At 49.0% G+C, this 27,748-nt stretch overlaps 1 protein-coding gene across 3 annotated transcripts; it reads left to right on the top strand.

The window, feature by feature from the left end:
* On the top strand, positions 1–26,688 carry kat6a (K(lysine) acetyltransferase 6A). 3 transcript variants are annotated; one of them, XM_031849104.1, is made up of 17 exons: positions 1–169; positions 1,580–3,069; positions 12,787–12,895; positions 13,502–13,617; positions 14,272–14,353; positions 14,636–14,750; positions 14,989–15,302; positions 16,344–16,456; positions 17,615–17,730; positions 18,491–18,632; positions 19,517–19,678; positions 20,121–20,214; positions 20,341–20,572; positions 21,540–21,738; positions 21,828–22,532; positions 22,692–22,953; positions 23,059–26,688. In XM_031849104.1, the coding sequence occupies exons 2-17, from the start codon at positions 2,323–2,325 to the stop codon at positions 26,421–26,423; spliced, it is 6,873 nt and encodes a 2,290-aa protein (XP_031704964.1). In that variant the 5' UTR covers positions 1–169; positions 1,580–2,322; the 3' UTR covers positions 26,424–26,688. The 3 variants fall into 3 exon arrangements, with proteins under 3 accessions (XP_031704964.1, XP_031704966.1, XP_031704965.1); XM_031849105.1 differs by lacking the exon at positions 1–169 and having other exon boundaries at positions 2,781–3,069; positions 22,695–22,953; XM_031849106.1 differs by lacking the exons at positions 1–169; positions 1,580–3,069; positions 12,787–12,895; positions 13,502–13,617 and adding an exon at positions 403–1,558 and having other exon boundaries at positions 14,216–14,353.
* The last annotated feature ends 1,060 nt before the right edge of the window (positions 26,689–27,748 follow it).

Here is a 27,748-nt window from a genome sequence, read left to right on the forward strand (position 1 = left end):
GCCTGACGGTTCAGTGTTCCCCCCTCCCCCACCAGCCGTGCTCCTGTTTCACTCAAAGATGGCGTCGGCTCTAGAACCCCTGGTCTGTGGCTGCATTTTTTGGCTTGTTGTTGTCTCCGTTTCGCACGGTTTTGGCACCTTCTCCTCGGCGGCTCGACAAGAAATTCCGGTGAGTAGCAGCGAAAGCCGGATTGGGGGAACATGGGATTTTTTTTTAAAACACGGGTCTGCCTTTCCGCGAGCTTCCCTCGGAAACCAGAACCGGACCAGCTCGGGCTTTCTGGGGAACCGCGAGAGGTAGAGGGAGAGAGGGGTACGTGAGGGATGATGATCGCGGAGGTGGGTGTGGGGGGTACGGAGGGGGGAGCCGAGGCCTAGCTTCTCCAGCGGCCTTGTTTTCTCCGCACCGCAGGCTGTAGTGTTACGTGGGAGGGCGGCTGGTGGAGGGAGGAAGTCAGCGAGGTGGGGACCGCTCGTAGGGACGCGTCTCCGCGGGCAGAGGCTCCTCGCTGGGAAGGAGGCCGGAGAACATGTAGCGCTGCACAATCCGCCGCTATGATGTCTTATTTTTTTTGCACTTGCTCGCTAGCCGAGATGGCCGTCTGCAAGTTGCATTGTGCCTTTTTTACAAGGCCGCGATCTCACGTTAATATCCGAATGACATTCAAAATGAGATTATTCTCCGTGTGTGCTGCGGTGTGATGGTTAGTGTTTGTCTGGAACGTCTGTCGACAGGAAAACGGTGTCTTTATGTTTTAGCTGGAGCGCTGGCTAACTCCTCGTTTCGTGCTGTTTACGTTTCGGGGTTAGCGACTAACGTTAGGAACATTATCGTAACGTTAGCTCGTTGGCTAGCTTTTAATGCAGCGTGCTGAACAACAGCAGTAAGCGGGAAGGCTTGTTGTCAGATTTTTGGCCATCTAATATCATGTCGGTGAGAGTAAACAGCACCGTAGGAAACAGTTTGTCAATGCGGCAATGGATTAAGCTTTGGTTTACAGCTAGCTCCTCAGCTAATGTTTGCTAACAGTCTGTGTTTTGACTGCATCATGTTTACCATAGCAACCCAACTAAGTTAGCCAATGGTCAACTTGCTGTGCAGATTTTTAGGATGATGTTGTTTACACTTTTATAGCTCGTCATTTCCATCATTATGACACATTTGTGCCGTTTTCTAGTGGTTGTTAGAAGTTATGGTCTTAACGTTGCCTGCTAGTTGTCGATTTTTGTATTATTCTGGCTGTGATTAGCAAGCTGTCAGGGGGTAACAATCACCAGGGATGTGATCCTTCCTCTTCCCCAATATCCAGTTTGTTAGTAGTGCATGGGCCAATCCTCATGGTGCTTTCTGTATGCAGGCATGGCTTTGTTTATATATCTGTGAGGGAAAAGTATGGTGTGTCAGTGCTTATAAAAGCCCTCTCTAAGGTTATCTGTATCTCATTTAAACACATCTTTGTTTCAAGACATAGCTGTGTTACCATATTTTTTCTCACTTTATTGAAAAGTGTTTTCTGCAAAAGTTGTATTAACCTGTGTGTGTGTGTGTGTGTGTGTGGTGTGTTTTTCTTCCTTGCAGGGTTTGTCAGCTACTGAAGTGCAATAGGCGTGAAGGTGATCGGCTGTGACTGCTCCCTGGGTTGAGATACCTTTTCCGTCCCAGAGCTCAGAAGCCCCGGCATGCTGGAAGAGTAAAGCACAGCGAGAAGGAACGAGAAAACGTGGAAGCTTGTGGAATCTACAGAAAACATCATTACCCTCCCCTTTATCATTGAAACACTAATTTCATGTCATGGAGACTATGATCATCTTCACCGACTCGCATTGAGAATTGGCTAGTTTGCCAGTAACAGGAACCTCAGTGAGCAGGTTTTATTTTTTGTGAATAGCTGTTTTGGAAAGTGGGGAAACACCTTCTTCTTTTTTTTTTTTCAAGCTCTTCTTATTGCCAAGATCTACTCTACATTGTGTGCTGTTGGAGTTTAAGTTGCTAATTGACCTGCAACTTCCTCCACTCCCCCTGCTTCTCGTCAGGGACGTTCACCTGACTGGGAGTGGGAGGTGGGTGGGCTGTATTTTACCAGGTGGAGAGTTGGCTCAGGGGGTTTGTGCTATGTTCAGCTGCTCATTACCGTGCTGCTCACACTCAGCTTCTGAGGGACTCTCTGTGCGACCCCAGGACAAGGGTTAGTACGCAGGCAGAGGGCAACGAGAAAGAGGAGGCGGCGGCGCTACGGCGCAGGCCAGGTGTTTCCTTGGCTTACAGTCCTTTTTTGTGTGTGGTAAGGCATCAAGGCCCCCGCACCCACCCAGACCGTAGCCATGGTGAAACTGGCCAACCCAATGTACACTCAATGGATCTTGGAGGCCATCAAGAAGGTGAAGAAGCAGAAGCAGCGACCATCAGAGGAGCGCATTTGCAATGCGGTCTCCATGTCTCATAGCCTGGATCGCAAAACGGTTCTGGAGCAGTTGGAGCTCAGCGTCAAGGATGGTACCATCCTAAAGGTCACAAACAAAGGTCTCAACTCCTACAAGGACCCTGACAACCCGGGGCGCTTGGCTCTGCCCAAGCCCAAAGGTAGTGGCAGCTCTGGAGGTGGAGGTGGAGGAGGTGGAGGAGGAGGAGGAGGAGGTGGTGGCGGCGGCAGTGGCAGCTGCAGTGGTGGTGGCGGTGGCGGCGGCGGCGGCGGCAGCAGCAGCAGTGGCGGAGGTAGTTCTCACTCTCATTCTGGGAAGAAACCGGGACTGGACTGGAACAAGTTGCTCAAACGGGCACTGGAGGGGCTCCATGAGCCCGGTGGCTCCAGCTTAAAGAACATCGAGCGCTTTCTCAAGTGCCAGGCGGACGTGGCGGCCTACTTGTCAAGCAGCGGCTCTATGGGGTCTGGCCTCTTCCACCAGCAGCTGAGGGTGGCCCTGAAGAGGGCCGTGGCCCATGGACGTGTGGCGAAGCAGGGTCCACTGTTCCAGCTCATCAGCCGCAGCAGCTGCCTGGACGACGGGACCGGGACGGTGTCTCTGGGATCACTGCCACCAGTCCGGTTGCTGCCCCACGAGAAAGACAAGGTAATGTCTCTGTACATCTGTCACCAACACCAACAGGTGTGCATTCACCTTAAACCTACACGCATTGATATGATGCTATAGATAGTAAATAACTGGTCACTTTCACTATGGGCATTATTGACTGTGGATTATTGACAACTGTTATCATTTGGATGTTGCTGATCACAGTTGACAGTAAAGGTTTTGCATTACACGTGTAAAAAGAGAAGATCACTTTGGTCTGTTGGCATCACATGTGTCTAATAATATAACGGATATCCTGTCAAAACTGCTCCTCCGTTCAAACATTTTGGATCAACAGAAAGAGTGTGATTTGTGAAAGTATAAGAAAAACTCCCTCTCATTTTGCAATCCACACAACATTTATTGGACTTGCATAATAGCCGATGCACACCCAGATTAGTCCAGAGCTATCAGTTGGCAATATCTGAGATGTTGGCGCTGCATTTTCTCTGCTTGTTCAAATTGGTCATGGGCCTACAGGGCTGTAATTTACCACAGCACAGTACGGTCCTTTACTCTGTGAACGTTAGTCGTGAGTTTTCATCCAGCATATGGCGTAGTAGTTCACACCAGATAGCACATTGCAACGTTTTAGTTTTTTTGCGAAGGGTTGGGCAACATTTGTAAGATCAGACGGATGCCAGAGTGAGGATTGATCCACAAACTGGAGTCTGCATCACTGTGTGGAAGACGTTATCAGTGTGTTCTTGGAGAGAACATGGGCGTATCGGGTCAGAATACATGTGAGAAAGACTTCTTTGGTCAGCGTTACATTTGCTGGGGCAATATATGAGTGACAGAGCCCCAGGTGTGTGCGATGTGGCCCATGCGAGCAATACTAGAGTGATGCTGGGTGGAGCGTCTGGTGGGCCAAATTTTTTTAGCAGGGGAGGAGGTCAGGGGGAGAGAGTCACATGGCTCCCACCCTCCTGCAGGGAGTGTGGACCAGCTGCAAGGCTGCTCCTTGGCAGGAGGATGGGTGGAAGAAAGAAAGGAAAAGAGGGAAGGGGAGGAACACAGATGAGGGAGAGCGAGAGATGGTCTGTAGTGGTGCCAAAGGAAGAAGCCTGGATGACGCAAGCTACAGGCCTCCAGAAAGGCAGAGACATGGAGAGACAAGAAAGCGAGAGAGACAGAATAAGTTGGAGGCAGACATGCAGGCGACAGACGAGAGAGGGAACACACCCACTTTTGTAACCTGATCACAGAGAGCAGGCGGCTGCTAACCTCTGCTTCTAAGGGCCAGGGCTATGTGTGTACACACACACACACACTCTCATATAAAACCATACAACTGCATGCAAACAGAGAATGGCACACACCGACATGCACACAAACGGAGTGGATTCTGACACAAGACAACACGCACAACAGTTTGCTTTCCATGAATCCTCTACTTTAGATTACCACAGGCATGCAAACATCTAACAACCAGCATGTAAATAAACCTGTTGGCACTACACACCACTATGTGCCGGCCTAGTGGCCCATCATTGGATCAAATGTCACTCAGGTTGTTAACACTCTATCTGCCCTGAACACTGTTTTGGCTGGCTCCTGGCTTTATCTGCCCCTCTGTGTGGGGGTGTATTCAAGCCTGGGAAGCTGCTGGTATGGACGCCCATACATACACACACGCACGCGCGCACACACAAAGTAGGATTAGCCTAGAGAGCAGGCTGGAGTCACATGGGGGTCTGCCTAACACAGTGACCTGCTTGGCTGCAGATGGCCCTGTCCTAAGACGAACCGACATCAACCTCCTCTTCCTCTCTGACTCAGCTACTGATCGGCCCGCCACTCCGCCTCACAGGACCCAATGAAAACACAAAGTAACGCCGGCCTCGGTGTGAAAACAATGTTTGTACATAAGTGGATTTGTTTCAGATTGCACCAGAAAGGCAAAGTGAATTTTTGTATGAGCAATCAAGCCCACCCTGACATTATTTACCGGTCAGAGATTATGAATTAAACGCGTAGACCTGAATGGCGCGGGGGGGGGGTTGTTGTTTGTGAGCCTCATCTGCAGACTAGATGGGGAAGCCGCTGCAGCAGTGAGGAAATTGACAATTGTGTCTGGCATTCATGCAAGCCTGTTTACGCTTCCTCCCGGCTTCTGCTTGTGATGTTGCTTTCCTCTATCTCTCTCCAGAGGATGTAACCTTATTGCTGCTCAATCATGTGTGTTTTTGCGAGTATGTGTCGGTGTGTTCTTGATGTGTATGTTAGCCGGTGCGAGAGGCATATGCATCAAAGAGATAGAAACTGTGTGTGCACGGTAGACGGAGTCGCCGTTGCGTGATCATTCTCCTACTCTTCCAAGTTGCGCATCATTGCCATATTGCCCTGGATGATTGCTAACGAGAGAGAGAGAGAGAGAGAAAGAGCAGGCTCAGCACTGGCTTTGACCCCATTTGTGGGGAGATTTGTGTACCCAACACGACAATGTTTGTGTCGAAGCACTCCATTCAAACGGGATCCCAGACCTTATTTCTGTCTCCCCCACTCTCACCCTGATAGGGTGCCATTGCTAGGTCACGAAGGGGGAGGTGGATGGGGGAGTGAAGTCAACCAGGGGTCATGGATATATAGATGGCAAACCTCATTGCCTCCCTGAGCGCCCGTTAGCAGTATGAGGCTACGGCCATTAGATGGGATGGGCTTGACGCTGAGCTTTTGTGTGTGTGTGTGTATGATGTTCATCCTTGTCATAATAACAATCTCCCTGCCCCGCGGTTGCCCCCTCCTCAACAGCTGGAGCGGGGTGAACCAGAGTTCTCGATCTCGACGCGCAGTGTCACAGCGAGGACGTGTGGAAAAAAAAAAAAACGGCCCGTGATCAACACACACACAGTAACGTTTTCTGCTTGTACACAATGTCGTGGTCGTGGTGATTTCCCTCCAAAACGTCCCGCTGACCCCGTGACAGGCTAGCCTGCAGCTGGTAGCGGTTTGTAGAGTTGCTGCATTAAGCATCGCTTATTATGCTCCATAACGGCTATATTTATCCCCTGTAATTCATTCCGTTTACCCAGTACTGCATTCCCCCCCCCCCCCACACCCCCACCTGTCTCTCCAACATCACACACATCCCCCTGCTTGTGTTGGCTCAAGGTGAAGACATCATGTATCATCACTCGGAGGATCGTGAATACAGAATGCCCTCAGACATCGATTATATGCCTTTGGTGCAACCTGCTTCTTCGTCTTTTTCCCTTCCCCCTCGTTGCTGCTCCATCATGTTGTGCAGTCGCAGGAGATGGTTTTGTGTGTTCACTGGATGGACGAAAACATTCTCCGGGTTCGCATCACACCACAGGAATGCTGGGAAAGTGACTAAGTTGGATGCAATGAAATTGTCTCCCGTGACTCTTATTGTCAACTTGAATTTGAGATTATGGACTGATCCATTTTTCAAGGAGGGGGGTGGAGAGATACATTTTTTTTTGCCTTAATTGTCTTGTCAGGCATCTGTTGTTCCCGTTCTACCAGAGCTATGGCCTCAGTCGAGCCATTATTAGTTCCTAAAGTTGAAAGAGCTTGTTCCTCTCTCTGATGGCACCAGCTCATGCTGCACAGCGACCACAGACAGTTGTTAGACACACCGGCGGAGCATTTATCTAAAGGGTCCGTTCACACAAATCAAAATGAACATGTTGTTGTGCTCTGCTGCAACCTCAAATACAATCGTGCAGGAATGGATTTTCATTGGCGGAGCTCAAAGTAGTGAAACATTACACTTGAGAACTCCAGAAATGGAGTCCCTGAGTTACTGAAGACAGTCCAGTGAGCTCACTGTCACCGCTTTTCACCTGGACTTTGTCTATGGAAAACTTTATGATAAATAAACTCTCCAGATTGAGGTCTGTGAGGCTGAAACGATTCCATAAGAAACTTTGTTTAACCCCAACCGTTGATGTTATCATGATGTATAAATTTAATCTTGTAAAATATACAGTAGTTTTTGTTTGGAGGTGTATAAAATAAATATTAGAGTGGGCACTAAACAGCTTATAATAGATAATTAAAATTACTAATGCCAATATATATTTTTTATCAAAGCTAATATTAACATCAAAATACAATCATTTATTTCCTAATATTTGAATCATGTGTTTTTCATCAAAATACGGCACATTACACTCAATTGGTTTAGTTTTGACAGATATTCATTTATGCAATTTCAGCAATACAAATGATGATTTTCCTAAAAAAAGGAAACCAATTAGTTGTTCTGTTTTATCCAATAATCCATGGAATAATCGAGGACAACACTCGATGACTAAAATAATCATTAACTGCAACCTGCCAGGTCTGTGTGAACACATTCCTAAACCTTGTGTAGACTTGGCCTCGAGCTGGAAAATGTTTTCAGTGACGGTGTTCAAATTTGACCCCGTTGGCTGCAGGAGAACGACCAGGAACAGACGCTGCCAGCAGCAGCAGCAGCAGCAGTTACAGTTACCTCCAGCTCACCGGTGACTGTGACGTGAATGGCATTTGGCGTGCGAAGTGTAGCTGTGTCTGTGTGAGGCCTCGCGTATGGCTAACCTCACCACCCTACAAATGGAGCCAATGTGTTGAGCAGCTGTGGAAGTGACGGCTGGAGCGCCGCCAGCTCCCGCTCCGTTTGATGCAGTGATTTAGCTTTGTGCTCGCTGGCTAACCTCGACGTTAATGGAGGGTGATGCTTTGGCTAAAGGGAAGGGCGGGTTGGCACGACACACGGTCTTCTTCCTCGGGCTGTTTGTAGACAGTGGACCAGTTACTGACAAGTGATTTCTGGGCAGGTGGGGCTCCAGGGAGTTCAGATATGAAATGTCAACGCTGCTCCCCTAACCGTCAGCTGACATCACTTGAACATCCATGCATATACACGTTCGGATGAAAATGTGACGATGGCATGCTGAGGTGTGTTTCACGACCACTTGTGCTTCGTGCATGCAATGACTGCAAGTGCAAATATGTGTGTGTGTGTGTGTTGTCTGCTTTGCACGTTGTGCTCTGTAACAGTGATCAATGAGTTTGTGTTGGAGGTGGGGGCGGCCATAAGGGAAGTGTGGTGGTGGTTGGGGGTGGGGGTTGCTGAGATTGGGCTCCCATGTTAATGAGATCCTTGACTTGAGACGAGACAAGGACAACAGCAACGCTTTTCCTTCTTTCCCTTTTCTCCCATTGCCTTTTATCCCTCCTCCTCCTCCTCCTCCATTTCTCCCTCTCCTTTCGTCCTTGCTCCATTGTTCTCTCCCTCCTGTTTCACTCTCCTGTCCTCTGTTTTTGGACAACAAAAGCCAATTTATGTAAAGTGGGGAAACCAGGCCATCACTAGTTTTTATTTTATAACCAACTATCTCTCCGCACAAGGTCTCAGACAACGCTGCATGCTTCCTCAAGTATTAACGTTGACCGTTTGAAAACTAAACCTAAAAGTAGGCTAACCCTGGAACACAGGGTGGAGTGTGGAGTGTGTTTGTTGTGCTCAAGTGATCCATAAAGCACGAGCTGGTGTGTCAGTCGGGTCAGACTCGGGTACCATCACCTCTCTCTCTCTCTCTCTCTCTCTCTCTCTCTCTCTCTCTCTCTCTCTCTCTCTCTCTCTCTCTCGCTGTGTGTGTTTATAGAGTAACTTGTAAGACATGTTTGTATGGCATTTCAAGTCCACCCAGTAGACGCAGCTAGCAGCTAACAGTTGCCACAAGGCGTGTCTTTTTGGCTCCGAACAACGGTGTGTTCCTGAACGCTTCTTATGTTGGGCAAAAAAAAAAAAAGAAGTGATGCATGCCAACGCAGCAACACGCAGGCTTAAAATAGACACCCACACACACACATCTTAAGTCGAAAGTGGTCCGTGTCACTTAACAGTCGGGAGATGTGGGAGATTTCTCGAGCAGTGTTGTGGTGTAAGAGCAGTCCTGGCAGCTAATGCTGGCCGAGGTAGAAAAGGAGCTGAAACGGTGAGGAGAAAACAGCTCTCGGGAGAAATTTGAGGATTGTGTTTCACCGTTCCAATATCCCTGTCATGGAGGGAGGATTAGCTTTTCAATTTTTAGTATCTGTCAGGGATTAATTTACGGTGGCAGCCAGTAACTAAAGCCTCACTGTAACTCGCGTCACTATACTGTGTGTGGGGCTCTCTGCTCGTGTTTACTCGAGCGCTCACAGGGCGAGTGGGAGCTGTTGACCTCCTCCGGCGGGGAAAGGGTTAAGCGTCAGCAATGATTGAGGTGTCGGTCGCACGCACACCGCTCAGAGGACTGCTGCTGCACATTTCTCTCTTTCTTAACACTTCCCATTTCCTTCACTCCCCCCTGCACTCTGGATTCTTATTTTCGACTCCCGCTCTCTTAACACTCCTCCTTTCTTCCTCCTCGCCACTGACTTCCATTTCTCTTCAGTGTTTTGCAACCCAATACAGCTCTTTTTCATCACGCATCCAGGTTTTGAATCTTAAACGTTATAACCCTGTTATAACCTTTTTACCTGTGAGAATGTGAAATGGTTTCAGAAATAGAGAGCTGGTGCTTTGTACGTTTATCCTCACGTAAGACTCTATCTTCCTCTGTGCTTATCTGCCTCTCTCTCACTCCACTGCTCATTCTTTACAGCCCTCTTCTCTCTCTACCTCTTTCTTCTCTGACTCGCTCTCTCTCTCTCTCTCGTACCTTTTGTTTCTCGTGCTCTCTCTGTCCCTGTGGTGTTAGGTGGGGGTGTTGGAAGTAGCCTGAGTCAGAAGGAAATGAACCCAATAAATCAAGCTCTCTTGTCCCCGTCTCCTCCCTGCCTCCCCAGCTCTCTGCAGCCGTGTGCACCAACGCTGTTGTGCTGTCGCGACGCCGTCTTCGGTGAAAGTCACGTTGTTGTTTTCCCCATTTTAAATGAATTATTGGACTGTCCCCTGTGAGCATGTTATGCCCTCAGGTGTGTGCCTCCTGCAAAGTGTTTCAGTATTTTTGAATTTCAGAATAATATAAAACATACAGATTAGTATTTTCTCTTCATCATGGTTACCAGGGATGCGCTTGAGAATAGACTTCCTTTTTTAATTTTTCAATGAGTTTCGGCGGCTACTTTCTAAATTCGTAGCAGGCTGCGTGATGGACTTTATGCAAGTATGAGGGTGTTTTGTCCTAAAAATATACTTTTATTATTGTTTGGGGATTTCAGTATCTGACTTATAAGATGTCACATATTATCACAGATAACAGGAAGTGTCTCAAGTGTTCAAATATTTGGCTTTATTGTGTCTATAAAAGCATTCATCTTCCCTGATTTTTATTTTTTTTTTTCTGGTTTATTGTGTAACAATTTTAAATAATTAGTAGGATAATTAGATTTTTTTTATTTTTTTTACACTGATTAACCCAAGAAAAGAGAGTCAAAGTTGAAAGAAATCTCCACCTCAAGTGAGTTCTAACTTGAGTTGTGACTCTGCTCCGGCATGTTGCTATTGTAGTTCTTTGGCATGTGTCTCACTTTGGCTGCAGCCATGTTACCCGCTACCTTCAGCAGCACGACGCCACCCATTCAGTGTTTTGTGCTGATGCGACTCCGCTTTGGTGTCATCGGATCATAGAACCCTCGTCCACTGTGTCTCAGAGTCGCACACGTGCCAGCGGGCAAACACCAGCCCAGATGTCACGCGAGTTGTTTTCAACAGTGGATTCCTCTCCGCTGCGCTAAACATAAAGCGGAGGATGTGGAAGCAGTTGGACAACAGATGTCGTATGCCCGGTGTCTCCCATGTCAGCCATGGAACCCTGTAGCTCCTTCAGAGTGTCCATCACTTGTGCTCTTCTCACACATGCAGACTGCTCGCTCGAGGTGCCACAGTTGCATTTTTCTCTCATAAACACACTGTACTTGAGACATTTCCTTGTACTCTTCTCTTGATCGGTACTTTTTAATGTGTTACCTCAGATCTTTTTTGTTACTTTGTCTTCATAAGATGGTTTTTGCAACTGAATATCCTTTGTATCAATTGAACCCTCCAGAAACAGGTGTATTTAATGGAGAAATATGTAATATATTTACTGCATTAAATCATAAAAAGAATAAACATAAGGAAACATGTTAAGTTGAAGTTGTGGATTTTCCGACAACAATGCTGCAGCCAGTACGTTCTCCTTTCAAGTTTCCATTCCAGTGAAGAACGTCTGTTTTTACTTTGGTCTTTGGCCCATTGCGATACCCAGGGTTGCCAGATGTGAAACTAATTGGCATTCAAACAGCAGCCTTGGAAGCAAGCAAACAAACATGGTTCTAGAAATTAGCCTACGTAAAGAAAATAAACGCGTTCATCCAGTTTAACACTAGTTTAATGGCTTGAACACGTCTCTGTGGTTGGTGTGCAGTGAATATTTAGGACACGCAAGCTCATTTGGCCGGGCTTTACTCACGGCCATCGCTAGCTACCAGCTATTTATCTTATCTAATAGAAAGTATGTACCCGCTTTAGAAGAGTTTACATTTTCTAAGTAATCTGCCCAGCGCTGTTTGTAAGTTAGCACAGGGTTTGTGTTGTTATAAGGTTCATCTCTAGTCGTTTTGTCTTTGTTGTTGCACATGGCAAAGTTTAATGTGTGCTCGTGTAGGTTCAGGGTCCTCAACCTGGCAACACACGAGAGCTTTGAGTTTGGAGGAGAGACATCTCTCCAATATCTTTACCCATTCAAACACATATGACGCATATTTCTCCTTTGACCTAATGCTTGTGATTTAACCCAGCATGTAACCTTTAAATACAAGTGGTTGTACCGGTGGCGAACTCAGATTGTTTTGCGTTTTAAATTTGTGTTTGTATCAATTTGAAGACTTTTCAGTCAGAAATACTCTTTATACTCTGGCTGTGGTCACATAAATGTCCTACAGGACATTTATGTGACCACAGCCAGAGTATGTGACCACAGCCAGAGTATAAAGATTGATATGGTTACATTGTGGCAGTAATTAACAATTTGACTGACTCATATCTGTAGGTTACTCAACAGTAAACCAAATGTGTTGCCTTGTGGTGAACTCTGAGGTAGCAGTGAGCCACCACGTCCCTTCAGGGCCTCCAGGCTCCATAGACTTTCACAGAGATTCACCCCGTGGCCCCTCCCTCTTGTGTTAGTACCTGTGAGGTGCACCTGCACAGACTGACGAGTCATACTTGATGCCTAACAACATGTTGTGTTATCCTGCCTTTTGTGTTCCTGGACACACACCTGTCCTAGGTTTTGCTCTTCTGTGCGTATCAGGTAATGTGTTTTTGTGTCTTAGTACACGCCTGCTGACACGGTTTGTGTGTTTTTTGGGGACACGCTAAAAGATGAATGCCGCTCCAGAAATGAATGTCTGATGGCGTCTTTCAGAATAAGTGTCAGAATGGGACACATTGCTCTGGAACGTAAACTCCTCATCCAGTACAAGCAGACACAGCTTTAGATCAAACGACACAGGACTCAGCGGAGACGTTGACATGAATTATACAAGCCATCCCCTCACAGTGCAGCTCTCGTGCTCCTCATTATCCTCAACACTTTGTTCACAGACCCACGTGCTCCGTGGTGTCGTTGTAGTTTTCAGTCCGCCGTTAATACACACAGCAACAGTCACTCACTGTGGCAGGACACACGAGGCCACTTTGTTTGCTGTCATTTGTACAACTGGGCTGTTAAGTTGACTGACAGTCTCTCATCTCTCCCCTCCTCCCCTCTTCTGTCCCTCCCCCAGCCGGTGGCAGAGCCCATCCCCATCTGCAGCTTCTGCTTGGGGACCAAGGAGCAGAATCGCGATAAGAGGCCGGAGGAGCTCATCTCCTGCGCCGACTGTGGCAATAGTGGTGAGTGTTCTTGGTTATGTGGGCCGAACCACCACAGAAGAAGAGTATAAATGTGATATGATTGGTTAGAATACATGTAATCTCAAATTCTGTATTATCTTTTTTTATAAAAAGACAATTTTTGTTTAAAAGACGCAAATATAAGCACAATGCCAAGCACACATCCTGTAAAGCGATTACTGTGCGTTTAATTTTAGGAAGCTGCACACAACAATTTACAGACACAGACTCTTTTATCTCTTTTTCGGTTGCCATGCCTTGCCAGATACTGCCACCGTTCTCTGTTTTCAGAGAAATTGGGACATGAATCTGGTTTTCCTGCCGCTTAGTGAAAGCAGAGGAGGGATTGTGTTCCTCCTCTTCCCTCCGTGGGTTTCTGTCCCAGACGAGCGCATCTTGTTTGCAGCTCTTCAAACGGAGCTCTGACAGATTGTCATTTATGTTTGAACACTCTCTTTGCAGCCAGGTTTAATTCAGGGAGGCCTTTTCAATTCCAAGAGGAGCTCTTATTTTCCTTCTTCTTCTTCAACAATGATGCAAGTGGGTCATGGCTGTCAGTCAGTGTGTGACGTTGACTTGTTTGTGTGTGTGTCTGTCTACCTGCAGGCCACCCGTCCTGTCTCAAGTTCTCCCCAGAGCTCACAACGCGAGTCAAGGCTCTGTGGTGGCAGTGCATCGAATGCAAGACTTGCAGCAGCTGTCAGGATCAAGGGAAGAATGCGGTGAGTGGATGAGAACGAATACGGCGGATTGGCCGCCTATCAGCGTCTGTGAGCACTCTTCTTCTCTGCTTAGGTGCTCTGTGGTCCCGGCATTGAGCTATTTTAAGTCGGCATCGGCACGATTTCACGCTTTTCTCTTACTTATCAAGTGAGGAGTGATTGTTATTCAAATGTTTGGAGAGAGGTTTGACAGTGAGACAAAATGCACGACATTCTACCGACACGCACAGTGATAGAATACATCTAGAACATGGAGAATAAAAGGGAAACAAAGCATTGGCTTCAACCAGTCACGGTGAATATTTTCAAAGTGCAGTCCAACTGTAAAAGGCACATTCATAGTAATTAAATAAAAATAATGCACTTTTGGGGCATGAATATGTGGAAATGTGATCAAAATGTGCCATCAGAATGAGCACTGGAGTCTCTAATAAATGTATCATCAAACAAAGTGCTTCATATCCGTCTTATTAGACATGAGTGACGCATATTTAATAAGAAATATGCCCTAACATATTGTTCTAGCTTTCATGTGCAATGAGTCAATGAGACTCACTTTGTGTGAAACACATCTAAAGGGTTTAATACTCATCAATAGTGTGTGTGTGTGTGTGTGTGTGTGTGTGTGTGTGTGTGTGTGTGTTAACTATACAGGACAACATGTTGTTCTGTGACTCCTGTGACCGGGGCTTCCACATGGAGTGCTGTGACCCCCCCCTCACGCGTATGCCCAAAGGTAAGCACAGCGCTGCTGCTTTAACTCATCACTTACCTCTTCATTGCCTGTTTGCGGCCCTCCCATGAATTCAACTGACGGACTACGTAAAGCTCATTCATTACTACTCTATACGATCGTTATAGTCGCACTAAATGATGCCTCGAGTCCTCATGAATCACCCAACGCTCTACCATTTAAGCGCTAATGTATTCGATACGTCCCGCAGCCCGGTTGGTAGCCCGTCTTGTCTACTCCACCGCGGGGTGTGTGAACCTGTGCTTTTACTCTTTTTTTCTCCAGGCATGTGGATTTGTCAAATCTGCCAACCCAGGAAAAAGGGAAAGAAGCTTTTACTTGAAAAGGCAGCACAAATCAAACGGCGCTACAACGCACCGCTGGGGCGGCCCAAGAACAGGTGAGAAGAAAGAAATGCCTTCAGCTATTGTTAGCCGAGCGGAGAGCAAGCTGTCATGTATCTGCCTCACCAGAGTGCAGACGAGCTAACGGCCACAATGCCTACTCGCTAAAATGAGCTCACAGCTACTTTTTTTTCTTTCTCTTCTCTGTGTAATTTATCATTATCTATATATAAATATAGGCTGTAAATATATATATATCCAGAGTCTCAAACAGACCGCTCACTTTCTCCTCAGGCCGGGACGGCCCTTTAAGAAGCTGGGCAGGCGTGGTCGGCGGAAGCGCTCGGCCTCGGCCCACTCGTCCTCCAGCTCCTCCTGCGAGGGTTACCCCGGGGACGACCGGCTGCTTTTCTCGATGCGGGACGACGACGACATGTCGCAGGGCAGCCTGCGCTTCAACAACAAGACCAAGGGCCTCATCGACGCCCTCACCAAGTTCTTCACGCCGTCGCCCGAGGGCCGCAAGGCCCGGCAGGAAGTGGTGGACTATTCACAGCAGTGCCGCATCCGAAAGAAAGCCAATCGCAAAGGAGAAGGAGATGATAGAGGTGAGGATTAGCTCCACTACCAGTGCAGTACGACTTTCGTTTCATCTCTGGTTGATGCAAGATATTCAATTTTTAAAAGTACAAGATGGACAACTTAGAATAATTATTGTAAACCGGCAAAAATACGTTTATATAGTTCATGTACTTGACATGCATAGACTTGTTTTTGGGGGGGAACAGGGGATCTTTAGGGGGAGATAGCAGGTCAAAAGGATATGCCACATACAAGTGGTATACATCATCTGAATGCTGGGAACCTGAAGATCAATTTGAGGGGTGGGACTTAGTGAAGGTTAATTTAAGCTCATTGGATCCTCAAGAGTCTCAGCTTTCCAGTTATACCCAATTTATCAGCTAGATGCTTTGCTAACTGACGGACTCTGTACTACCGGTTCATGTTGTGCTGCGTAGACGGCGCTTCACTTTTCTTCCAGCATTATAATGATACAGCCGTGATGTTACTTATTTGGAAATTGTAGACAGATGGTAAAATGGAGTAGCGTTGATGTTTTTTTTTTTTCTGCCTCTGGAAAGTGTTGCTTATGCATCAAAAGAAACTGCTTTGTAATATGAAGTGGCCTCCTGCAGTTCTCCTTCCACTGAACCTTTGCTGTGCAGCGCAGCAGAAGAGAATAAATGTGACGGAGCAGACGCGTTGGCAGCATTCACTTCAATTTTCACTGGTGTTTTGACCCACTTTGAAGATGTAGTTGTACAATGGAGAAGCAGGTTTATACAACCTGTATGAGTTTTGTGATGATTCAAAACCAGTTTACCCTACATATGTATAAGAAGAACAGTCGGTTTGTCATCGTAAACATACATGCATCTGTGGTGATGTGGCTTTAATATATCTATATCTATGATGTGTTTTTGAGCAAAAGTAAAAGTGTGCTAACGAAAGACTGTGTATAGATGCCTCAATGTCTGCCCGCTGTGACTGTAGTGCCTTTTTGTATAATCAGCACACATCTGCCACTCCGTCCCTGCAGGCTTCTCAATACATTTTCATTAATGTCGACCCTGCGTTTCTCTCCCCAGACAATCAGGAAGGCAGCGACTGGCGTGATGAAGATGAGAAACTGCCCGGCCACGAGAACCTGACGGAAAAAGACATCGAGCTGTTCAGACACATCCAGGAGCTGGCACTGCAGGTACACAGACACAAGAGACCAAACACGAACCGTCTTTAACAGTTGAATGATCCGATATTGGGACAAAGGGTAGGGGGGGCACAATGTAGAGTGAGACGGCATCGGCACGGGAAGCTGGGAGAGACCTATGAGGCTATGACTCAGGCTGTCAGGCTGGAGTGTGTGTGTGTGTGTGTGTGTGTGTGTGTGTGTGTGTGTGTGTGTGTGTGTGTGTGTGTGTGTTCGTTCAATGGTAATGAGAATGTCGTCAGAAAAAGCAGCATCAACAACACCCAGAGCGTAAAACATGAAGTCTCAGGCGAGGTCTCTAGGATGTAGGCACGTTTGTGGGTGGAAAAGTCAATTAGCTGTATTGATTATTAATTGTCTGTCTAATAAATTAGTTTACCATGGAACTCTTCCCAGATTCAGCCGGTATATTAAAGTCATCAATTACCACAGGGCTGCTCAGTGGAGCCACACCATGGAGGCCCAGCGTGGCTGAGTGCGTGAGGCCTCCGCCACGTCTCAGTCAGGCACATAAAGACGGTGTTGGTGTCAAAAGAACATCTGATGTTTAGTGGAGTGAATGTTGAGCAGGGGGCACCTCTAATGGCATGGTTAGCCCGGTGCCAGTGCAGTTACAGAGAGGAAATGTGAATTAGCGACAATACCGCCCTCTTTTCATGCGGCGCAGCAGCAGACTGACCAGAGAGCCGGTGTTCGGCCAGTGTTAGTGGAGTGATATTAAAACACTATCCCGCTGGAGTATTCACAGCAGTGTTTAAGTGTTTGATATGGTGGTAAGGCCTAATGCTTGTGTGAAAAGGGCAGATGTGATTGTCTAGGTTGAGGAGCCGTAGAGGAAAATCCATTATCATCGTAAACGACAGGCAGAGATGTCCAAACTGTGTCAGCGGCTCCACTTATAGCTCCATTGTCATGCTAGCCGGTAGCCCAAAGTAATAAGAAGTGGCTTTTGGTCACTGACTTAACCGATTATGTTAAAAGCGTGTTACCGATGACAGTATCCTGCCTACCTCTCACGCCTCAGTGTAAGATCCTAATCCAGTAGATGTGTAATCCGTCTACTTACCCTTTGATCACTCCAGCAGTAAACTTGACCATCCGTGTCTCTCCCTCCCTTTCTTCCTCCTCCTTTGTCGCTCTCCAACACAGAAAGTCGGGGTGACGGGTCCACCGGATCCTCAGATGCGCTGTCCGTCAGTCATCGAGTTCGGCAAGTTTGAAATCCAGACGTGGTATTCGTCTCCCTACCCCCAGGAGTACAGCAGGTAAGATAATTACCCTGATGAAGCACACCAGCATAATGTACTTAGCTCACAGTCCTGTGTGTAGGCAAAGCAATTACCAGTGGTGTAATGGAGCTCAATTATAAGGTTGTTTACAGTACCACCTACTTTGGCAGGTAACCAGCCAGAGCCAGGGAGGCAATTGGATTCTGATTTGCCAAGGGTGTATTCATTTTCTTCATGCATGTAGCTGTTGAATAAAATATGCCCCTGCTCCGCTGAAGAAATCTGTGGTTCAAATCCCATTAGTTCCACGTGTGTCTCAGGCATTGTTGCTTATTTCAAAACAAGAGCTGTTTTCATCATTGATTAATCTGGCAAACAAAGAAATCGAAACTTACCATCACATTTTCCCAAAGCCCAAGTCGACACATTCATATTGCTTCTGTTGTCTGAACCAACAGTCCAAAAACCTAAAGATATTCAATTTTTGTCACATGACGCTTGGTCTCAGCCGAATCAATCATGGCTTCCCAGTTGCGCTGAGGAGCGCAGAATTTTATGTTTTTTGCAGGAGTAAAACGTTTTATTTGAATTTTAAATGAGACATGCAGAATATGTTTTTGATGAAATATCACAATCGTAAGCTAAGTTGTGTTTTCTGACGGAACCGTTTATATATACACACACGCATTGTATTTAAGGACCGTCGGAAAGATGAAAATCTGACGATGCTGACAGTTCTACCATTCCTCACGTTTCCTTCTTCCTCTGTACTCTCCTTCCTATTTCCCCTTTCCAGACTACCCAAGCTCTACTTGTGTGAGTTCTGCCTGCGCTACATGAAGAGTCGCAGCATCCTCTACCAGCACATGAAGAAGTGCAACTGGTTCCACCCGCCTGCCAACGAGATCTACAGGAAGGAGGACGTCTCTGTTTATGAGGTGAGGAACTGTTCATGAGGAACTGTTCAGACTGAGTGATGGTGAAAGACCGCAATAGTGCGAGTGATTGTGGATGACGCTGTAACAGAGAGACCATACCACAGCGCCGTCAAAGTACACTAACTCTAACTCTGGTAGTCATCTCATGCTCTACACAATAGTCCTGTAGAGTCACAGAACAGACCAACGGATCCTTCCTCAAAAATGTATCCAACGCTTTCTATAGACTTTTACAGAGACCCACTCATTTTTATTCAGGCTGTGAGAGTATAAAATCAGAGGTTAACCATATGCGCGCCAATACTTTGCCCACCAACTTCATGAATATACAGCATCTTGATCCATCCAAATTCCTAATGGTGATAAATTGACATCCCTACCTACCATGGAGAAATATTCATATGTTTATGTCATTAGGGAATTGACTGTTATTATCAGAAAGAATTCCTAATCACCCATGCACTGTTAAGCTCCTTTTCTGGGTCTCGTAGCGCAGCAGAAGATGAATTCAGTGGATTGTTGTCTGCAGGCCATGGCCGCTGCAGCTCCTGTTTCCCTGCTCTGCAGTCCATCCCCGCTCGGAGGAGAGCAGATATAACTGGCGGGCTGCCAAAGCTGAACCTCCCTCCTTCTCTTTCTCTTTACAGCTCCTTGTTTCTTGCCTCCACCCTCTCCATCAGTCAGGGTCTCCAGGGACACGGCTGAGAGATCATTGCCCGACACTATAACTTCTCCTCCGTTCACCTCCCCTTTGTTCCACAGCTCTCTAACAGCAGCTTAAAGATGCACTTCTGGACAGCAGTGTGTCGGGGGAATGAATGGTAGTCATTTAGGAAACTGTCATTGCGTTGTGCTGATGTATTTCTTTTCTAATCCCGCAACAGGTTGATGGGAATGTGAGCACAATCTACTGTCAGAACCTGTGTCTGCTGGCCAAGCTGTTCCTGGACCACAAGACCCTCTACTATGATGTGGAGCCCTTCCTTTTCTACGTCCTGACCCAGAACGACAGCAAAGGTTGCCACCTTGTTGGCTACTTCTCCAAGGTATGGGATTGCTCCCCAACCACGTCCTTGTGCTGGATTTCAGTCCCTCTGGCCCACAACCTCTCAGCAAAGTCATTTTCAAGGAATACAAACCTCTATAAATTATAACCACCCCTGCAAAACCAAAACGGGGAGAAAAATCTATTCACATGAAATTGAAATGCAATGGCATCACCCCACACAGGTGCATTCCTAGCTCAAATGTGCTCAGATGTGTCCCAGATAAACAGTGGGTGCTGTGAGCTCCATTGCCCCTCTGTAGCGTATTGCAGGTGCTCCCATTAACATGCCTCCTCGCTGCCAAAACACAGCAGTTAGTGAGCGGACGCGGCACCATCAACACCCTGCTGCACACCCACACAGGCCTGCTCTGTGATGTAGTTTCCATTATATATTTTTCTTCTTATGGTCTAATGGGTCTGCTTCTTTCCCTCTTCTCCAGGAGAAGCACTGTCAACAGAAATACAACGTGTCATGCATCATGATTCTTCCACAGTACCAGCGCAGGGGCTACGGACGCTTCCTCATCGACTTCAGTAAGGGCTGCAGCTTCAAGCAAAACATAATAAAACACCAATAACTGGGAAATGTTTCTGTTGATAGACAAAATAGAAGATGTCTTTTTTTGGCTCAAGATGTCCTTTGTTCCTCCCTTCCTACAGGCTACTTATTGTCCAAGCGCGAGGGACAGCCAGGATCTCCAGAGAAGCCTCTCTCCGACCTCGGCCGACTATCCTACATGGCGTACTGGCGCAGTGTGGTGCTGGAGTGTCTCCACGATGTCCGCGATCGGCAGATCACCATACGACAACTAAGCAAGCTGACCGGGATCTGCCCGCAGGACATCACCACCACCCTGCACAGTCTCAACATGCTGGATCAGCGAGGAGACAGGTCAGAGACGGGACTGGGATACATTCTGAAATGCTCCACATTGTTGAGTACTGTGTTGAATGGGTCAGTGATGCCCTCCAGTGGTTCACGCCGTACTCGCGCAGAGTTGAAAGTTCCTGCAGATTGCACAGTGTTAGAAGAGGGTGTCGGCAAACATCATTCTCCCTTAGCTGGCCTTGTTATTTTTGCTTTATTTTATTATTTGTTCTGCATTAGCATATTATATAACTTACTATGGCGCAGTGACAAAAAGGAGGATCTGATCGCCAGACAGTTTTCAGTCACAAAGTGTTAACGGCTCTTGTAACTAACCCAAAATAAACAGTATAGGGCTTGTAGCCAGGTTACACCTCGCATGTAAACAAAGCAAGCCTTTAAAGTCGACTTTAGTAAGATCACTGCTCACACAGTCACCATATCAATGTGAACTTCCACTGACTATCAACATAGGTTAGGTACCCTGCTGCAGCCTAATTCATTGACTCAGGTTAAAACTTTATTCAATTAGAAACCCTGGTAACGCTTTCTGTTCGAATGAAAGTTCTTCATTACAATGGAATGAAAAGCTGGATCAGCCAGTTGATTAAGTGTCGTCAGCAAAGTTTACTCCAGTGATTAATGTGTTGTCAGTATTGGGTTACAATGATAAAGAGAGAAGTCAGTGGCAGCACCAGAAATAAGTTGTCAAAATGTCACCAAATGGCAACATTATTAAGCTTTGGTTTAAGACACTAACATTGATCAGCCTAATAGTGTAAGGAAACATTTGCACACCTTGTAAATGTACATGTGCACACACGTAACCACACACGTATGTACACAACACTTCATGGGCGTCGTAAGCTAACAAACACATCGGTGTGAATGCACACAGACATATACTGACATACACAGCCAGATTCTCCTAATGCATTTAAAAAAACATGCATGTAGAGTTCTAACACTCTTGTTTTGTTTTTTTTGTCAGGCTGGTCCTGGTGCGGAGGGAGAAGCTGGTGTCCAACCACATGACTCGTCTCAAGGCCCGGCCACGGCAACTGGATGTCGACCCAGAGTGTCTCCGCTGGACCCCCGTCGTCGTAACCAACACTGTGGTCTCTGACGGAGATGGAGATGATGACGATGACGAGGAGGATGATGAACCAGAGGAGCACAACCGCAAGGAGGTAAATACGTTGAATTTGTGTAGAACAACAGTTTGATGTCAAAGTTGTTGTACATTATTGATTCATTATTTTACTTTATCTTTTAATAGATCAAACCAAGTCACAAGGTCCCACCAATCTCCTGGCACATGCGCCAAGGGAAGAAGAGGGCTGAGGAGGAGGATGAAGAGGAAGAAGAGGAAAGGAAGTGCTTCCTGGGGTTTCCCATTAGCCAAAGCTCCCCAGCTTCCCCTCCCATTCGCTGTCCGCCCTCTGTCCCAGAGCCACCACGCCCCCCTCCCCCAACAAATGGAGAACGCAGACCACGGGGGCGCCCACCCAAAAACTGGCCTTGGGGCAAGGTGAAAGACAGCGCGCGGGTGGGACGGCCACCTAAGATCCGCCCAGTGGAGGTGGACGACGAAGACGAGGAGAGAACGGAGGGAGGAAAGACCACAGGCTCTGCTACCGGGCCCCCCTCCCTTTTCTCCCTGGACAGACAAGCGGAATCCCAAGCCTTTCACTCACTGGACATGACCAGACACCCCTCCATAACTCCCACAAGAAGAGGGCGGCCCCCAAGGAAAAAGAGAGGCCCTAAGCCCAGATCCATGGAAGGGCCTGGGGTGGGGCTGCCACAGCTTCCTATGGTTTCCAGGTTGAATGAGTCTCTTCCTGTCAGGAAGAGCTGCTTCAGTGAAAGCAGTGAAGAGGAGGAGGATGACGATGATGAAGATGATGATGATGATGATGATGAGAGGACGACATGCTCCCCACCCATCCTCACCAAGCCTGCCTTGGGGCTCAAATGCAAGGTAAGAAACGAACAGTGTCTTGTTAACCGTGAATGCAAATTTAAATAAATTGGCAATTAAGTTGTATTGAGAACTGGATTCATGTCTTTTACTGTAGTCTTCTTGATCTCAGTCAGTGTGGGTCAGGAACACCTAATAACCTGTCCCGTTTCTACCCAGAAGCCGCTGAGGAAGCGCCGCTTTCGTCAGCGCAGCCACCCTCACAGCAGCGTGGTGACAGAGACCATCTCTGAAACCACAGAGGTGTTGGATGAGCCTTTTGTAGACTCGGACTCGGAGAGGCCTATGCCCAGGCTGGAGGAGGAGACGCCACTGGGCCACCCGCTGCACCGCTACCCACCAGCCCGCTCTGTCATGAGGTTGTCTGACCCAGCACCTAAAAGGAGCCGGCACTCCAACCTCACCGATTCAGAGGAAGACGGTGAGCAGACAGAGTTTTGAAGCCAAACTTGGCAGAATTCAGTGATGTTTATTTTACATACTGTGTGCAGCTTTATCTAACACTTATCTTCTTGCCCCCTCTCAGAGCTAACACCTGTGCTGAAGCCTGCGGCTGCTCTGCCAGCAACTCCATCAGAGACCCTAGCGGCCAACCCTGAGGTCCCAGTCAAGAAGAAGAAAGGCTGGCCCAAGGGAAAGAGCCGCAAACCACTGCACTGGAAGAAACGAGGACCTGGAAAACCGCCTGGTGGTGGCGCAGCCACAGATAGCCAGGCCCAAAGCGGGGATCCGCCACCCCCCAAAATCAAGATGAAGCCTGGCCGCAAGCCCCGGAGCTGGTACCTGCAGCGGGCCCAGGAGGAGGCAGAGAGGCAAGAGCAGGAAAGACAAAGGCAGTTGGAGCAGCAGGTGGACAAAAATCCTCAGCTGCTCCAGACTGATGAGCGCAACAGCAAGCGAGTCTGCAGAACCAACACAGACAGAGACACCAAACAGAAAGACTCTGATGAAGAGGATGACTATCACCCTAAACCTGTTGAGCAGAAGGTGCCCAAGAGGCCAAGAGGGAGACCGCCCAAGAACCGCGCCCTCCTCCCGCCACCACAGCCGGCCCCCAAACCTCCTCCCACCTCTGAGCCAGAGGAAGAGGAGGAGGAGGAAGAGGAGGAGGCTGAAAGGGCCTGGGAGGAAGACAAACCCAGCCGTCCACCGTCCCGGGCCCTGCTGTCCCCTTTGTCCTCGTCTTCCACCTCAGGGCCCCGGGCCCCACTGTCCCGGCCTCAGGACACAGATATGGGTGACAGGGAAGAGGACGATGATGATGAGGAGAGGGAGGAAGAGGAATGCGGCAGCATGGGCAGCGGTGGCGGGAGTGTCAACAGGCGAGCAGCAGTTACACCCGGTTCAGGAAGCAGGCGCAGTGAAGACCATGATGCAGACGATGAAGGGGATGGACACTTGGAGGACAAGAGCAACGGCAGCAACAACAACAGCAGCAAGAAGAGAAAAAGTCCGGACTCTGAAGATGAAGATGACGAGGAAGACGAGGAGGAGGAGGAGGAACCGGCCTCCCTTGCAAGCTCTCCTCCGGTCAAAGAAGAACCCCATGGTGGAGAGGCTTTTTTAGACATGGAGAACAACGTGGCCCAAGACTACGTCAGCAAGCAGGAGGAGGAGGAAGAAGAGGAGGAGGAGGAGGCGGCTGAGGAGGAGGTGCAGGAGGCCAAGTGTCGACCCTCCTCGGCGGACCCGCAGCAGGAGGAGAGGCGGCGCAGAGAGCAGGAGGAGTCTGCTGCAGCAGCAGCGGCGGTGGAAACCGTCACGGCCATGTCTGTTCCCTCTGAGCCCATGGGGCTCCAGTCTCTGCACCCGGATGACAAGGACGTCACGCTGTTGATGGAACCTCAGCACCCACATCCACACTCCCACCAGCACCAGCACTCCGACTTCAAAGAGGAGCTGGGCCACCATCACCCCCACCACCCCCATCACCACTCCAACGAGCTGGACCTGGAGACCATGCAGGCCGTCCAGTCCCTGACTCAGGGGGAAGCCCAGGACGAAGAGACCGAACCCCAGCCACACCACGGAGCCTACCAGGACTGTGAGGAGACCCTAGCTGCCTGCCGGACCCTGCAGAGTTACAGCCACGCGGGGGAGGCCGAAGATGAGGCTCTGGCCTTGGTGGAGGAGTGTGGGGCCTCCCAACACAGCAGCCCCCTTCCCAATCCCCCTGTACCGCCCCTTCCCAGTCAATCTGTGCGCTCAGTCAACAGTCCGGGGTTGCCCTCGGGCATCATGGACACGACACCGGCAGGGCAGAGGGGGGGCACGCCCGGCCCCACTGGAGCAGGGGGAAGTGGTGGAGGAGCTGGAGGTGGGTACACCCAGATTACGCCGGAACATCCCAGTTCTCTGTCTGCCCCCTCCCAGCAGAACATGGAGACGTCGCCGATGATGGACGTACCGTCTGTGTCGGACCACTCGCAGCAGGTGGTGGACAGCGGCTTCAGTGACCTCGGCAGCATCGAGAGCACGACTGAGAACTACGACAACCCCAGCAGCTACGACTCCACCATGGGCGGAGGGGGTAATGGGAATGGAGGGGGAATGTCAGCTGGTGTAGTTGCGGGAGCTACCACGGCTTCCTCATCGTCGGCCTCCTCTTCTTCAAGCTCGGCCACCCCGTCCTCGCAGTCTAACAGCTGCTCTTTCGTGCCAGCCCCCAGCCTCACGTCCTCCACAGGAACAGGAGGGTCCCAACTAGGGATGGGCAACTGTGGCCTCATCCAGCAAACGGGGCCAGGGCCCAACAGCGGACCAGGTGCCAGTAATGTAGGCAGTGCTGTAGTCCAGCCACCCCCACCCCCACCACGGTCTAACACCCCCGGCTGTGGCATTAAGTCTCCTCAGAGCTGTGGTGTGATCGAGAGGCCCCCCAGCACCAACCAGCAACAACAACAACAGCAGCAGCAGCAGCAGTCCCAAAAAAAGGTTCCTCAGCAACAAGCCCCCAACCCTCAGCCTCCGCCGTCAGCACCACCACCACAGCAACAACAGCAGCAGCAGGCCCTGTCGCAGTGTAGCATGGGCAACGGCTTCGCCTCCACACCCATGATAATGGAGATCCCCGAGAGTGGAGGAGGGGGCCGCACCCTGTACGAGCGCATGGGTCAGGACTTTGGCACGGGGGGCTACCCTCAGCCCTCAGCAACCTTCAGCCTGGCCAAACTCCAACAACTCACCAACACCATCATGGACCCCCACGCAATGCCCTACTCTCATTCCGCCTCTGTCACCTCCTACGCCACCAGTGTTTCTCTCTCCAACCCGGGGCTGGCCCCTTCCCCCCACACTCCTCAGGGCCAGCCCACTATGACCCCGCCCCCCAACCTTAGCTCCGGCACCATGAACCTGGGCTCCCTGCAGCTACAATGCAACATGCCCACTGCCAACATCGGTCTGGGACCCCCGCCACACACGCAGCGGCTACAGGGCCAGATGGCGACAGTCAAAGGCCATATTTCCATCCGGTCCAAAGCCACCCAGCAGCTGGCCCCGGCCCCGCACCAGCAGCAGCTCTACGGCCGCAGCTCGGGGGCCGTGGCCATGCAGGGCACGTCGCGCACCTTGGCCGTGCAGCGCGGCATGATGCCGAACCTCATGCCCACGCCAGCGCAGTACAACTCCATGAACATGACGCCCCTCAACGCCATGTCGGCCGGTTACAGAATGCCTCAACCCATGATGAACAGTGGTTATCACGGCAATCCCCCTTACATGAATCAGCCAGCTCAGTACCCCATGCAGATGCAGATGGGCATGATGGGAGGGCAGGGTTACCCGCAGCAGCCTATGCAGCCCAACCACCACGGCAACATGATGTACACTGGCCCCGCCCATCACAGCTATGCTGGTGTCCCTAAACAGTCACCGTACATGAGCAGATGAACAGCCGAGGAACTGAGAAAGGAGACATGAGGCCAGAGCTGATACTCGCTGTACTCCAAATGTCCATTACTCCTGTTCACCCTCTCCAGTGCTGCGGCAGGCACCAGGGAGAGTCGGTGGTTGGAGACAGAGAGGGTCTTTGGGTTTCCTGCTTTTCTGTGTTGTCATTTTGTCCCTTTTTTTAAAAATTTGGGCTCGTTTCCCCTCCCAGGTGGTTGTGTATGGGAACAAGTGGGGTTCCGGGTTGGGGGGGGGGGGGGGGGGGGGGGGTCGTGGGGGGGGGGGGGGGGGGTTGTGTGTGTACATGGACCTCTGCCGTGCTGCTTTAGGCCAGGCCTGCACAGTCCTCTGTAATGTGATTTTACACAGCGGGGCTCCTCGTCCCCACGATGCGCATTAGGAGAGGAGGGGACAAAGAATGACGAGAACGACACACAGAGAAGGACAATACAGGAGTACCTCACTTCGTCAGACCGCGAGTGAAGAACAGTGGTTAACTGAATATATTCAACCATGCACACAATCTTTTAAGTGATATAGGGAGCCTTACCTTGAAAAAGAGACAATGAAACATTGCAGGCAGACTATTGTTTTGTTAAACATAAAGTTGAATCTTATTTTTGTTGTTGTTTTTGTTGATTGTTTTTGAAATACTCGTGTGCAGTCCGACCTCTTATATGCTTTGGTCTTTATATGTGTGGCATTCTGAAACGGTGATGCGCCGTCTTTGCTCTCTCAGAAATACCCGAACATCTCTGCGGCTTTCCACCTGGTTCCAGAACAGCGTGGGAGCGCCGGGGCCTTGAGCTGTTTCCAGAGTCTCTGTCTTCCCGGAGGGACCTTGTACCAAAAAAAACAAAACAGCGAAGACACAGAAGAGACGAGCGCGTCGCTGTCCATCAACGAAAAACAAAGTAGCATTATTTTCCAGTTTGCCGCCACACTGAAAACGTTAAAGATGTAAATATTCTGATACTTCCCAATATCAAGCTCACACACACACACACACCCGCACCTACAAACACGCAGACGCTGGCTAGCTATCGCCAAACGGTGGCTAGCTCAGGAAAGTACAACATTAAGCTGTTCTTGTCCACACTCCACTGACAGACGGTGTACTATGTCAGCCTTTTTTTTTTTTTTGAAAGCAGTTTAGGGAATGCAGAACAAACAGTGCCATCTCCATCTGACTGCTCAAAGGAAAGTCGGTTAGCTACAGCTGACGTCTCTTAAGTGTTAGTGACTGAAAGAGGGTCCAGGAGTCTGCTTCTGAATGGTGTAGTTCTGTTTAAAACTGTTTCTTCCTTTTCTGCAAAATTCTGCAC

Source organism: Anarrhichthys ocellatus, unplaced genomic scaffold, assembly GCF_004355925.1.
Source record: "Anarrhichthys ocellatus isolate YVR2014 unplaced genomic scaffold, GSC_Weel_1.0 scaffold9, whole genome shotgun sequence".
In the NCBI taxonomy this organism is placed as follows: domain Eukaryota; kingdom Metazoa; phylum Chordata; class Actinopteri; order Perciformes; family Anarhichadidae; genus Anarrhichthys; species Anarrhichthys ocellatus.

What these genes read in the sequence shown, in the direction of transcription:
- kat6a (XM_031849104.1), top strand. Translation starts at nt 2,323, where the DNA reads ATGGTGAAACTGGCCAACCCAATGTACACTCAATGGATCTTGGAGGCC. An exon ending in TACCCCCAGGAGTACAGCAG is followed by an intron (nt 17,731 to 18,490) that starts GTAAGATAATTA and finishes TCCCCTTTCCAG; the next exon opens with ACTACCCAAGCTCTACTTGT. An exon ending in CTGGATCAGCGAGGAGACAG is followed by an intron (nt 20,573 to 21,539) that starts GTCAGAGACGGG and finishes TTTTTTTGTCAG; the next exon opens with GCTGGTCCTGGTGCGGAGGG.